General features: G+C 46.9%; 1 protein-coding gene across 1 annotated transcript in view; it reads right to left on the reverse strand.

Moving 5' to 3' along the window:
- Positions 1-1,187: 1,187 nt before the first annotated feature.
- gucy2ca (guanylate cyclase 2Ca) overlaps positions 1,188-14,541 on the reverse strand; it is a gene marked incomplete at both ends in the record, with an annotated part of 28,466 nt that continues 15,112 nt past the window's right edge. The window contains 13 exons of the mRNA XM_080776458.1: positions 1,188-1,404; positions 2,098-2,174; positions 3,374-3,468; positions 4,079-4,177; positions 4,850-5,024; positions 7,068-7,260; positions 8,636-8,794; positions 9,251-9,342; positions 9,543-9,631; positions 11,057-11,194; positions 11,320-11,452; positions 11,756-11,842; positions 13,137-13,241. Of these exons, the coding sequence (XP_080632584.1) occupies positions 1,188-1,404; positions 2,098-2,174; positions 3,374-3,468; positions 4,079-4,177; positions 4,850-5,024; positions 7,068-7,260; positions 8,636-8,794; positions 9,251-9,342; positions 9,543-9,631; positions 11,057-11,194; positions 11,320-11,452; positions 11,756-11,842; positions 13,137-13,241 (1,659 nt within the window). The remainder of the gene's footprint in view (positions 1,405-2,097; positions 2,175-3,373; positions 3,469-4,078; positions 4,178-4,849; positions 5,025-7,067; positions 7,261-8,635; positions 8,795-9,250; positions 9,343-9,542; positions 9,632-11,056; positions 11,195-11,319; positions 11,453-11,755; positions 11,843-13,136; positions 13,242-14,541) is intronic.

Here is a 14,541-nt window from a genome sequence, read left to right on the forward strand (position 1 = left end):
CTATCCCTATCTCTAACCTAAACCTAAACCTAACCGCAAGCACGGGAGCAAACCTAAACCTAACCGCAAGCACGGGAGCAAACCTAAACCTAACCGCAAGCACGGGAGCAGTGCATGTTCGGACTAACGGGACTTCGGATCTATGGGTATAGTTCCCCTGGAGATGCGGTATGTACGACTTCGAAAAACAAATTAGTTCAATGCCAAAATGCTGCGTTCAAGTTCAGGAGACTTATCGGGAGAAAAGGCTATTCTCCTGAATGCTGTACCTTCCGGCGGCATGGCACGGAAAGGAGAGAACGGGCATTATGCTTTCACCTTGTAGTAAATGCTGCGTTCGTGGTCTGGAGAGGGCAGTTGTTTTTAAGGCCTATTCATAGTCTGGATTTTCGGTTGGTGAGGTGACCACCGCTCCGGTGGTGAGGTGACCACCGCTCCGGTGGTGAGGTGACCACCGCTCCGGTGGTGAGGTGACCACCGCACCGGAGCTGAAATAACGTTGAGCGGTGGTGAGGTAAAAACAGAGAGAAGGGCTGGAGCGGTGGTGGCGGTGGGTTTGCTCTTCACCGCGGCTCGTGATGTCATGTTGTAGTTCGGTGATGGTCACCTCACCACCGAGAATTCAGACTATGAAAGAGCCCCCTGGCCAGCCGGGGCGCCTGATGGAGGGGAAAGGAACTGGTTGGAATAACGTGTTCCTTCCACGCGCTACGTTACGTCCAACCAGGGAAACTCACCCCTGTCAGGTGTAAAAGGAGCAACTTGGACACTCAGGCATGAAGGAAGCATGAGTTCAAGTCCGTTGCTCTCCCCTTGTCCCCCATATATGGGGACTAGGTTGGTGGAGGGTGTGTAGAGCCCAGGATCACATTAGATGATTGACACAGGGGTGAAAAAATGAGTTACAAAATCGTGGGATAAAAAATATATATAAAAAAAAATGAAAGAGCCTTTACAGACGGGTAAAAGGGCAGGGGGCTGAAGCCCCCGTTGATGTCTATGTGTGCACGTGTCACAGGTAGGTACTGATGTCTATGTGTGCACGTGTCACAGGTAGGTACTAATGTCTATGTGTGCACGTGTCACAGGTAGGTACTGATGTCTATGTGTGCACGTGTCACAGGTAGGTACTGATGTCTATGTGTGCACGTGTCACAGGTAGGTACTGATGTCTATGTGTGCACGTGTCACAGGTAGGTACTCGGGGCGGTTTCACTGTTAACGACCAGGTGTAGGTACTCCGGCAGGCCGTCCCCCGGCAGGCTGCTGTTGGTCTCCCGCCGTCGGACTTTGGTGGACAGGGTGTTCCTCTTGTCGAAGCCCTCGCTCCCCGCGCCGCGCTGCTTCTCCAGACTGGACACGATCATCTCCGCCAGGTCCATCTGCAGACGCTGGAAGTTCTCCCTATAGTAAATGGTGCATTTATATAGCGCCTTCATCCAAGGCGCTTTACATAGATTGTGCATTACATTCACACACACACACACATTCATACACCGATTGCGGTGGAAACCATGCAAGGCGCCAACCAGCACATCATCGGGAGCAATTTGGGGTTCAGTGTCTTCTTGCTCAAGGACACTTCCACATGTAGACAGGAGGAGGAGGAGGAGCCGGGATTCGAACCGCCGACCCCAGGGATCATTGGACGACCTGCTGTACCTCACCACAGTCGCCCAAAAAATATATGTAATGAATTGGCCAATCGACCCCCATCTGAAAATATGTTGTTTCAGGGAACCCCCCCTCTCGCTCTGAAAGAATATATATTAAAAGATTTGCGCCACATTTTCACGATGTTTCAAAAATAGCAGATCTACAAGCTCATAGCGCGGCACTCGGTGCCGCGCTATGAGCTTGTAGATCTGCTATTTTTCAATAGCTAAAGCATAACATAATGCTTAAAACACCAAAAGGGGTTCCCGCCCCAAAATGGGTTAGAACCCTATAAAAAAAGCATATAATGTGTTTTCATGATTCTGAATCTGAGGCATTAAAGTTTTGCCCAAAAAACACTCATTGGGCTGAAAACGGCCATAAGGAACTCACGGGAGTTGGTATTTGTTAGCATGCAGCTAACATTAGTGATGGACTTACGCCGTTGGCGGGTTGGGCAGGTGGTATCCCCTTCCTTTCACCCCTGTTAGCCAGTAGGTCATCTCTTTTCCTTTACCCTGTGGGTCAGATGATAAAGAACGTCGAGTCAGGGACCTCTAGTACGTTATGCTTGGAATTCATTAATGAAATCATACTAGTATGTGTTTCTAGACCATTTGGGGTCTGTCAGTCACAATGTGGGACAGACAGGGTCTCAATTTGAACACTGATGCCCGTCAGTCACAATGTGGGACAGGGACAGGGTCTCAATTTGAACACTGATGCCTGTCAGTCACAATGTGGGACAGACAGGGTCTCAATGTGAACACTGATGCCTGTCAGTCACAATGTGGGACAGACAGGGTCTCAATGTGAACACTGATGCCTGTCAGTCACAATGTGGGACAGGGACAGGGTCTCAATGTGAACACTGATGCCTGTCAGTCACAATGTGGGACAGACAGGGTCTCAATGTGAACACTGATGCCTGTCAGTCACAATGGGGGACAGACAGGGTCTCAATTTGAACACTGATGCCTGTCAGTCACAATGTGGGACAGGGACAGGGTCTCAATGTGAACACTGATGCCTGTCAGTCACAATGTGGGACAGACAGGGTCTCAATGTGAACACTGATGCCTGTCAGTCACAATGTGGGACAGGGTCTCAATTTGAACACTGATGTCTGTCAGTCACAATGTGGGACAAGGACAGGGTCTCAATTTGAACACTGATGCCTGTCAGTCACAATGTGGGACAAGGACAGGGTCTCAATTTGAACACTGATGCCTGTCAGTCACAATGTGGGACAGGGACAGGGTCTCAATTTGAACACTGATGCCTGTCAGTCACAATGTGGGACAGACAGGGTCTCAATGTGAACACTGACGCCTGTCAGTCACAATGTGGGACAGACAGGGTCTCAATGTGAACACTGATGCCTGTCAGTCACAATGTGGGACAGACAGGGTCTCAATTTGAACACTGATGCCTGTCAGTCACAATGTGGGACAAGGACAGGGTCTCAATGTGAACACTGATGCCTCTCCGGCCACAATGTGGGACAGGGTCTCAATTTGTGGGACGCCTGAAAAGTCTTGGAAATAAGGGACCACACAAAGAGGGACATCTGGTCACCCTGACGCTGCGGACAAAGCCACCACGGGATCGTGTTTTGTGCAGATCAAATAATTAGAAAGAAGGGGGGAAAAGGCAGGGTACAACACTTTTAGTTTAGTTTTTCTTCTCATTACACGTTAAAGGTACACCAGCTTACCTTGAGGTAAGTCTCTCCTCTGTTTTCATATTCAAACTGGCAGTCTGTCCTCTGGAGGATGTCGATAGTGGACCGGCTGACATGTATCCTCAGGGCTAGAGGGAAGACATGGACTAGATAAATCATATAGTGGACCGGCTGACATGTATCCTCAGGGCTAGAGGGAAGACATGGACTAGATTAATCATATAGTGGACCGGCTGACATGTATCCTCAGGGCTAGAGGGAAGACATGGACTAGATAAATCATATAGTGGACCGGCTGACATGTATCCTCAGGGCTAGAGGGAAGACATGGACTAGATTAATCATATAGTGGACCGGCTGACATGTATCCTCAGGGCTAGAGGGAAGACATGGACTAGATTAATCATATAGTGGACCGGCTGACATGTATCCTCAGGGCTAGAGGGAAGACATGGACTAGATTAATCATATAGTGGACCGGCTGACATGTATCCTCAGGGCTAGAGGGAAGACATGGACTAGATAAATCATGATAGTGGACCGGCTGACATGTATCCTCAGGGCTAGAGGGAAGACATGGACTAGATAAATCATAGACGGTCCCATGGGTATATTACACAGCGTGTGTGTGTGTGTGTGTGTGTGTGTGTGTGTGTGTGTGTGTGTGTGTGTGTGTGTGTGTGTGTGTGTGTGTGTGCATGGGTGCGTGCGCGCGTGCATGTATGTGATGTGTCTTACGTAGGCCCGTGGACTCCATTCGCGAGGCCGTATTGACTGTGTCTCCAAACAGACAATAACGAGGCATCTTGTTTCCTACCACACCTGCAGCGCACGGACCTGAAACAGCAGAACGTTTACATAGAAACGGTCATAATTACCGCCGGTATGTATGTATTTATTTTGTGAATGAAATGACAAAAGACAGACTGACCTATAGAGAACTGTCTTTGTGCTACTCTAGTATATCAGAATACTAGTTAGCTAACATAACTTATACACAAGGTTCCCAAATTGATAAAAAAAAAAACCTGTACAACATTAAGAGACAATGTTGACGGGCAACACTAGTGCCCAGTGATCTAGAACAGTAAATGTATTATTGCTTGTAGTAATTGTGGCAATCTTGTCATCAATACACATACTGTACACACTGTACATCTCACTTGTGCAATAAATACTGTTAAACTTGAGCAGAAGGTGTGGTCTCTTACTAGTGAACTCCCAATTAACAAGCAAGCTGGTATGCTTTTTAACCATTCTAGCCCTATTTGTGACGTGACAGTGAAAATAGCTGATCTACAAAGCTCAAAGCGTATCGCCGGTGCTATAACCAAATGGGCCCTTATAGATCTTTAACTCCTGAGAGTGTAAAATGAAACCAACGCTCTCAAGAGTTCAAATGCTGGTCCGTGGCTCAAATACCCAATAAATATAATGTGCCTTGATATGAAAAGGGTTGGAAACCATATTGTCTTTGGACAAGAGAGCTTTGTTTGGGCCTCCTGGTACCTGAGTGCACGCCGATACGAATCCACAGAGGGATGCTAGGCAGGTGCTGCAGCTGGAAGTTTCCGACAAACTCCAGGATGTCCAGGGCCATCTTAGCAATGTCCACCGCGTGCCTGTTCCCGTTGCGATTGGGCAGCCCTGACGCCACCATGTACGCGTCACCTATCGTCTCCACCTGACAGAGAGAGAGAGAGAGAGAGAGAGAGAGAGAGAGAGAGAGAAAAAACCTGAGAACAAAAACCTGAGAAAGACTTTGACAATGTACAGACTGAGTGATCATAGTCTGGCAATAGAGAAAGGCAGACACAGACAGACCTGGCTGTGCTGTCACTGCGATGACGGAGCTATAGAGACAGAGTTACACTTTTTTAACACAATGTAAAAACTACACAAATATTAGAGAGGAGTTCTTCCCAAAATTTGAAACAAATTTCCCAGAATTCCGAAGTATGACAGAAAGGGAAAGATTACCACTCCTTCTGGGGGAACAGAAAGAATGTGCAGTTTTGGCTGCAAAATATGTCAATTCCTGTCACAAGAAAAGGGACAACCAGTAGGACACACATACAGTATGCCATGTTTTATTTTCTGCACCACCTGCTTTATTTTATATTATTTTAATTTATTTTTTCATGTCATTGATATTATGTTGTTATGTTGTTGTTTGTAATATCTGTGATTGTGCTTTGGCAACACTTGTAAAACGTCATGCCAATAAAGGCTGTTGAATTGAATTGAATTGAATTGAATTGAATTGAGAGAGAGAGAGAGAGAGAGAGAGAGAGAGAGAGAGAGAGAGAGAGAGAGAGAGAGAGAGAGAACGGATATCAAGAGGGATTCATGTTTCTGAATCAAGTCTTTCTTTCACGAAATGCATCTGGATTTGATCTTGAGAGTATATTCTGTTTTTAAAAGCACATTCAGTATAGCCTAGTTGTATCGTCACAGGTGCATCTTTACCAGTAGTCAAAATATCTCCAAAAAAGATTACCCTAGAAGTCCCAAGAATTAGATGGTACTACTAACTACAGTATAATATTACAAATGTAACACAAAGCTAATGGTAAAGTAATAGTATATTCTTGCTGAACCATAATCCCTGGCATGAGGTGGCGCTTCCCATGGATCTGATTAGTCGGCACACAGAACTCGATAGCGGCCCGTTCCTGCAGGAGAGGCAACCCAACCAATGAAGCCAGTGATCCACGTGATGTGAGGCCTGTTGTTCTATAGTACAGTATAGTACAGTATAGTACAGTATAGTTGATCTGTACCTTTTTTTTTATATATATTTTTTTTATCCCACGATTTTGTAACCCATTTTTCACCCCTGTGTCAATCATCTACTGTGATCCTGGGCTCTACACACCCTCCACCAACCTGGGGAGAGCAACGGACTTGAACTCATGCTTCCTTCATGCCTGAGTGTCCAAGTTGCTCCTTTTCACCTGACAGGGGGGAGTTTCCCTGGTTGGACGTATAGCGCGTGGAAGGAACACGTTATTCCGACCAGTTCCTTTCCCCTCCATCAGGCGCACCGGCTGGCCAGGGGGAGGCAGTTTTAGTGACCAGGATTACTGCATGTTTTTTGTGAGGGCACCTACCCTAGAGGACACGGGGAGAACATGTGAGGGTACCTACCCTAGGGGACACGGGGAGAACATGTGAGGGTACCTACCCTAGAGGACACGGGGAGAACATGTGAGGGTACCTACCCTAGGGGACACGGGGAGAACATGTGAGGGTACCTACCCTAGGGGACACGGGGAGAACATGTGAGGGTACCTACCCTAGGGGACACGGGGAGAACATGTGAGGGTACCTACCCTAGGGGACACGGGGAGAACATGTGAGGGTACCTACCCTAGGGGACACGGGGAGAACATGTGAGGGTACCTACCCTAGGGGACACGGGGAGAACATGTGAGGGTACCTACCCTAGGGGACATGGGGAGAACATGTGAGGGTACCTACTACCTACCCTATAGGGGACATGGGGAGAACATGTGAGGGTACCTACCCTATAGGGGACACGGGGAGAACATGCAAACTCCACAAGGAAAGGCCCTTTCGCCAACCCCCGCCTTCGGGTGTATGGGCACTGATGACGCGGAGGAGGAAACACGCCGCCTGCAGCGCCCACAGCGTCCCGAGCGGGAATGGAACCCAGGACCTTCTAGCTGTGAGGCGACGGCACTACCGACGTGTTGTTCTGTACCTTATACACGTCGTGATCGTCCAGGATGCTGTCAAAGTTCTTGTAGATGTCGTTGAGCATGTCCACCACCTCCATGGGCGTGCTGTAGTGACACAGGGTGGTGAAACCCACGATGTCGCTGAAGTAGACCGTCACCTCCTCGAACAGCTCCGGCTCCACCCGACCCGTCTCCTTCAGGGACCGCACCACCGGACTGGACCACCGGGGGGGGGGGGGGGTGAAGGGTAACATGGGAGTGAGAAGGGTCGAAAAAGAGAAAGTCACAAAGGGACTTTTTCATTTTTTTATATATATATTTTTTATCCCACGATTTTGTAACCCATTTTCCACCCCTGTGTCAATCATCTAATGTGATCCTGGGCTCTACACACCCTCCGCCAACCTAGTCCCCATATATGGGGGACAAGGGGAGACCAACCTAGTCCCCATATATGGGGGACAAGGGGAGACCAACCTAGTCCCCCATATATGGGGGACAAGGGGAGACCAACCTAGTCCCCATATATGGGGGACAAGGAGAGAGCAACGGACTTGAACTCATGCTTCCTTCATGCCTGAGTGTCCAAGTTGCTCCTTTACACCTGACAGGGGGGAGTTTCCCTGGTTGGACGTACTGTAGCACGTGGAAAGGAACACGTTATTCCAACCAGTTCCTTTCCCCTCCATCAGGCGCCCCGGCTGGCCAGGGGGAGGCAAAAAGGGACAGTTTTGTTTGCCGTACTACAGTACATTCTGTCAGCAGCACAAAATATGAAGAAAATGTAAAGACACTAAAGGGACAGTTTTGTTTGCCACACTACAGTACATGCTGTCAGCACCACAAAATATGGAGAAAACGTAAAGATACTAAAGGGACCGTTTTCACTTTGACAAAAAGGACAGGTGTTCTCGATGAATCTAATTGGTTAAAATTTAGTTTGAACTGACGTTACAATGGGTTTGTAATGTATAAAGGAAGGGTGACAGGGCAGCTCAAATGAATATCATCAAATGACAATCGAGCACCTTAAAAACAGTCTGGGGTGTTCACATAAGCCTGAGTAGAAGATGAAATGAGGTTGGTTGGTTGGTTGGTGGGCTATACAGTAGGTCATTCTCCTCTGAACCCACCCAGGTAACAGCATGAAGTTGAGTTGGTCAGCTCTGTCTCTCTGTACTGTACTCTGTCTCTGTCTACTGTACTCTGTCTCTCTCTGTACTGTACTCTGTCTCTCTCTGTACTGTACTCTGTCTCTCTGTACTGTACTCTGTCTCTCTGTACTGTACTCTGTCTCTCTCTCTACTGTACTCTGTCTCTCTGTACTGTACTCTGTCTCTCTGTACTGTACTCTGTCTCTCTGTACTGTACTCTGTCTCTGTCTACTGAACTCTGTACTGTACTCTGTCTCTCTGTACTGTACTCTGTCTCTCTGTACTGTACTCTGTCTCTCTGTACTGTACTCTGTCTCTCTGTACTGTACTCTGTCTCTCTCTGTACTGTACTCTGTCTCTCTGTACTGTACTCTGTCTCTCTGTACTGTACTCTGTCTCTCTGTACTGTACTCTGTCTCTCCGTCTACTGTACTCACCCAGGTAACAGCATGAAGTTGAGTTGGTCAGCTCTGTCTCTCTCTACTTTGTACAGTGAGGTTCTCTCCTCCACCAGGTGCTCCAGGTTCCTGGAGTACATCTGCAGCCGTCGGATCAGGTTGTCCATGTACGTCTCGCTGGCCTGGTTGTGCAGGTTGCTGAGATAAGGGTTAGGGTTATGGTTATCTTAATAATAATCTGTATTGTCCCGAAGGATATTCATCTTCACAGGTCTGTTCAACACCAACAACAAAAGCAGCACATAGTACAGAAACAACATAACACCAAGACAACACAAAAGAAACATGAGTTCCCCACTGTGTACAGAAACCATCCTATCGGCGGGTTAGCAACTAACCAACAATAGCAACTGAGGCCGTCGGGCTAGCTAGGGAGTCGAACCCGCGGCACACAGTCCAGCTGGCTTTTGATAGTTTAAGTGAAGATTGACAGAAAAGACGGAGAGAGAGATAGAGAGAGACGGTGGGAGACATGCAGCAAAGGTCGTCATGCGCGGGACTTGAACACGCTACACGCTGTCAGGCCAGAGCCTATATATTATATGTGGCATGTGCCTGGAATTGTTTACAGTATTACTGTACTCATGTACGTACCTGAATATCTTTCCAAGAATGCCCTCTATCTTTTTGAAATCCGGCCTCCGCTCTGGGTCCTCATCCCAGAAGTTCTTAATCAACATGAACAGCTGTATACATTTAAACGCACGCACACACACACACACACAACACACACACACACATTCAATAACTTGTGTTAGGGTTATAGTGAAATTAACCCTGTGACGTACGGTACATTTTGCATGATTTAGGCACACAATCAGAGTTTAGATTATTTTATTTGCTCCGTCACAATATAAGAATATAGATGAGGATTGCCTTTTATTACCTCTATCTCTGTCTCCGATACGGTCTCGAGGTTCAGGTCTGGCCTGAAGACAGTCAGGCCGCTTGGATTCTCCACTCTGTGCATCTTCTCTGAGGCAGAGGATTCAAAATGTACATAGATATTGTAAACATATTTCCGGGCCAGCAGGAGGTGCTTTTGGGTAACATTTTAGTCTCTACTAGGCAATGAAGTCATTATAGGCTCAGATGCCTGAAGAAGGTCTGGACCAAAACGCTGCCTGATAAAAGGGTTCATGTTGTGAAGTGGAGATGGTGTTTTCCGGTCTTTGTGTAACATTAGTCTGCCTGCCACCTCTAGTGTAAACTGCCTCCCCCTGGCCAGCCGGGGCGCCTGATGATGGAGGGGAGAGGAACTGGTCTCTAAACTACCTCCCCCTGGCCAGCCGGGGCGCCTGATGGAGGGGAGAGGAACTGGTCTCTAAACTACCTCCCCCTGGCCAGCCGGGGCGCCTGATGGAGGGGAGGGGAGAGGAACTGGACTCTAAACTACCTCCCCCTGGCCAGCCGGGGCGCCTGATGGAGGGGAGAGGAACTGGTCTCTAAACTGCCTCCCCCTGGCCAGCCGGGGCGCCTGATGGAGGGGAGAGGAACTGGTCTCTAAACTGCCTCCCCCTGGCCAGCCGGGGCGCCTGATGGAGGGGAGAGGAACTGGTCTCTAAACTGCCTCCCCCTGGCCAGCCGGGGCACCTGATGGAGGGGAGAGGAACTGGTCTCTAAACTGCCTCCCCCTGGCCAGCCGGGGCGCCTGATGGAGGGGAGAGGAACTGGTCTCTAAACTGCCTCCCCCTGGCCATCCGGGGCGCCTGATGGAGGGGAGAGGAACTGGTCGGAATAACGTGTTCCTTCCACGCGCTACGTCCAGCCGGGGAAACTCCCCCCTGTCGGGTGAAAAGAAGCAGCTTGGACTCCTCATGCATAGAAGGAAGCATGAGGTCAGTCCAGTTTTGGAGATGTGGCTATTATAGAGTAATGTCTTGCAGAAAACAGCGAGTTGAGAAAACAGGCTTGAAGTTGAAAGGTTCACTCCTGTAGTCTCTAACATTACACCTAGCTACATGTTTTAGCATTTGTTTCATATTTACATGTCGATTTCAGCTCTGACACTTATTTCAGACATGCTCTAGTATGTGAAGAATCTGCCTGTGCTATCAACCCATTCTGGGCGGGAACCCATTTTGGTATTTTATGCATTATAAATAATTTAGCTATTGAAAAATAGCAGACCTACAAGCTCGTAAGCGCAGCACTCGGTGCCGTGCTTACGAGCTTTTGAAAAATCGTGAAAATGCGGCACAAATATTTGAATATATATGCTTTCAGAGCAAACGTTTTTAACTCAAATCTTTGCTTCTGAGGTTCCTGGAACAAATCTTTTGAAGTTAGGTCCCGACATTTTTTAAAGTTAGTTCCCGACAGCAGAGATAATGATCTTGGACCATTATTATTATTATTATTATTAATGATTAATTATCTTGGATGTCAGCTAAGGCCTACCTGTATGATCCGAGCACATCTGAGTGTAGAACGGGCCCCGCCTCAACACGATCTCATGAGCGATGATGGCGTAGCTGTAGACGTCGCCTTTCTGAGAGACGCCCTGCGTACGCAGATGCTCCGGGGCTGTCCACAGGTCTAGGAGAGGAGAGGACAGGAGAGGAGAGGAGAGGGACAGGACAGGGACAGGGACAGGACATATTAGGATTTATTTTATTTAGAAGACATTATTTATAATCTGGTCTCAGGTGTGTAAACCTCACCCTTGCTGGGACTGAGGATAGTGTTCCAGCCAAAGTCCGTGATCTTCACGACCATGCGGCTGTCCACCACACAGTTGGTGGATTTTAGGCGACCGTGGGCCTGGATGTTACTGGAGTGGAGATATGACATGCCCTGTGAAGAAACCTGGATGTTACTGGAGTGGAGATATGACATGCCCTGTGAAGAAACCTGGATGTTACTGGAGTGGAGATATGACATGCCCTGTGAAGAAACCTGGATGTTACTGGAGTGGAGATGTGACATGCCCTGTGAAGAAACCTGGACGAAATCACTGAATATACCTTTACAAGATGTGTATCAAATGGGGGTCCGCGGCCGGACGCATATCAAACTGCATGGGAGCTACGTAGGGCGGTGAAAAGGCGGTGTACAGTACAGTGTACTATTAGCAACATTTACAGTAAATAGAAGTACCTTTGCTATATCATACATGACTGATATCTTGAACTCCAAGTCCATGAAAGCTTCATCGGGGTAGGAGATTTTATCTCCGAGAACATGCTGTGGATGAAAATGAGATAAATATTACACAAGTGGTCACTTTCTACAACACATATTATTGTACATGACAGACACGTGCATTTACATGTCATTGTCTTGTAAAGTTAAGACTTACAGTAGGTTTATTAGTGGGCCTCAAATACAGGAGCATTCTACTGGAAATGTTGTCTTTATTTTTTTGCATTTAACACTTCAAAAATGTGGTTTCAGTAATAGATTAAATATACATCATATTTTAGTCATTAACTGTCTGTGAGTCTGTCCATTGAAATGGGGGCATTAGACATGGGCTTCTACCTACGTATACCTCCTTTTGCATACGGCAATAAATCCCCTCCCCTCCACCCCCAACACAGTAGAGTTCCATACTAAATAATCTTACATTATTGCGAACGCAGTGATTGCGAACGCAGTGAGCACTTATTACGAGTAAGACGCGCGAACGCGGGAAGCGAACGCACTCAGCTCCATATATGGGCACAAAAGGGGCCAGGTCCACAACAAACAAATCCCTGGCCCCTTTTGTGCCCATATATGGAGCTGAGTGGACCTGGCCCCTTTTGTGCCCATATATGGAGCTGAGTGATTGCTGATGCAACACACTCCATATTTGGATAGCGGGACAGACACACGGACAGACAGACAGACACACAGACATGATCTGCTAGGTCTCATAGTACAGTAAGTGCTCACTGCGTTCGCAATCACTGCGTTCGCAATGAGACCTAGCAGATCATGTCTGTCTGTGTGTCTGTCTGTCTGTCTGTCTGTCTGTCTGTCTGTCCCGCTTTTGTGCCCATATATGGAGCTGAGTAATTTGTTTGTGATTGATGCAAGTGTCTGTCCCGCTGTTACGTCACCATGACTCAGCCATAACCATATAAGGAGTCCCCAAAGCAGCTATACGTCCAAAACCCAAATATGTACGAGCTGCGTTCGCTTCCCGCGTTTGCGCGTCTTACTTGTTGGGAAAGTATATATGCACATAAAGCACAATGACAGGACTGCTATTGTGAAAAGTCAGACGATAATGAGTGATCACTCACCCTAAGGGAGCCTCTCTGAGTGATCACTTACCCTAAGGGAGCCTCTCTGAGTGATCACTTACCCTAAGGGAGCCTCTCTGAGTGATCACTCACCCTAAGGGAGCCTCTCTGAGTGATCACTCACCCTAAGAGAGCCTCTCTGAGTGATCACTTACCCTAAGGGAGCCTCTCTGAGTGATCACTCACCCTAAGGGAGCCTCTCTGAGTGATCACTTACCCTAAGGGAGCCTCTCTGAGTGATCACTTACCCTAAGGGAGCCTCTCTCGCAGAGCTCAAACACTCCGTACACGCCGTATTCATACTTCACAGTGCCGTAGAACTTGGTCAGGTTGTAGTAGTCGATGCGCATCAGCTGAAATAAGAGCAGGGATGTTGGAGAACGGATGAGTGGGGGGGGGGGCAAGTTCTCATAAACAGGGACGTGCACACATGCCCCTGCCCTTTCATACCCCGTCTGTAAAACAACTGCCCTTTCCAGACCACGAATGCAGCATTTACTTATTTTACTACGGTGAAAGAAATGAAAATGCTACTCCTTTCCATGCCATGCTGGAAGGCATGCGTTCAGGAGAATTGCTTTTTTCACCCCCAAAGTCTCCTGAACGTGAACACAGTATTTTGCGTTGAACAAATTTGTTTCTAAATCCATGTCGTTACACCTGCATCTCCACTAGCTAAAGAGTGCTGGGTTGCGCCCCAGAAATAGCTGCTCTACAAGCTCACAACGCGTCGCAGCGTGACGCGTTGTGAGCTTGTAGATCTGCTATTTTCGCTATTTTTGTTAAAAAGTTCCCTCTTAGCCCTCATAAACATCATCCCTCCCTGATGTACTTTAGTTGGAAAATAAGTAAAACATAGCAGATCTACAAGTTCGATGCCACATCGTTAATCGTCTCTTTTTGCTATTTTCACACCACATACTGTACATACAGTACTGTAGTTGTACAACAAGTATACAGTAGATACCGTAATGTATAGGCTCATTAATTTATCTCTGAGATTATAAATAATATTTATAGATTGTAATGTTCATAATGTTATAAATCTAACAATTCTTTTTTTTTTTTTTTTTTTTTTTACCTTTGAGAGATATAGCTATTACGTTTAAGTAGGAGACATGACCAGCTGCCCTCTCAATTTTATACAAATATATAATATATACAAACATACAGAAAACCAGACCAGAATTTATAAAAGGACAATGTTTTTAGTCCATGAGCCAGAGCTCCAAAATTGGGGGGAAAAACTAGACCTATATATTAAATTGTTTATAGGATCAATACAAGAAATGTAATACATGATAACCCTTCCACAGTAGTAGCTTTTTCATATTTTCGATTATTTTGCATATTTTCCTACATAATGCCTAAATTGCATATTTAAAAATGTAAAATTTGTAATACAATAAATCATTGTCTTCGTGTAAGTACTCAATTGGGGAAGTTTCATGGTGATAACAATCTAATATAGGTATGGTTTTGCTATACACTCAATTCATAATTTAACTTTCCAATTTTGGAGCTCATGGCTCATGGACTAAAAACCAAAAAGAACTGAACCGGTTCCCACTGGGAACCAACCGGTGGAAAAGAACTGAACCGGTTCCCACTGGGAACCAACCGGTGGAAAAGAACTGAACCGGTTCCCACTGG

This window comes from Protomyctophum bolini (assembly GCF_963924005.1).
Source record: "Protomyctophum bolini genome assembly, chromosome: 11".
In the NCBI taxonomy this organism is placed as follows: domain Eukaryota; kingdom Metazoa; phylum Chordata; class Actinopteri; order Myctophiformes; family Myctophidae; genus Protomyctophum; species Protomyctophum bolini.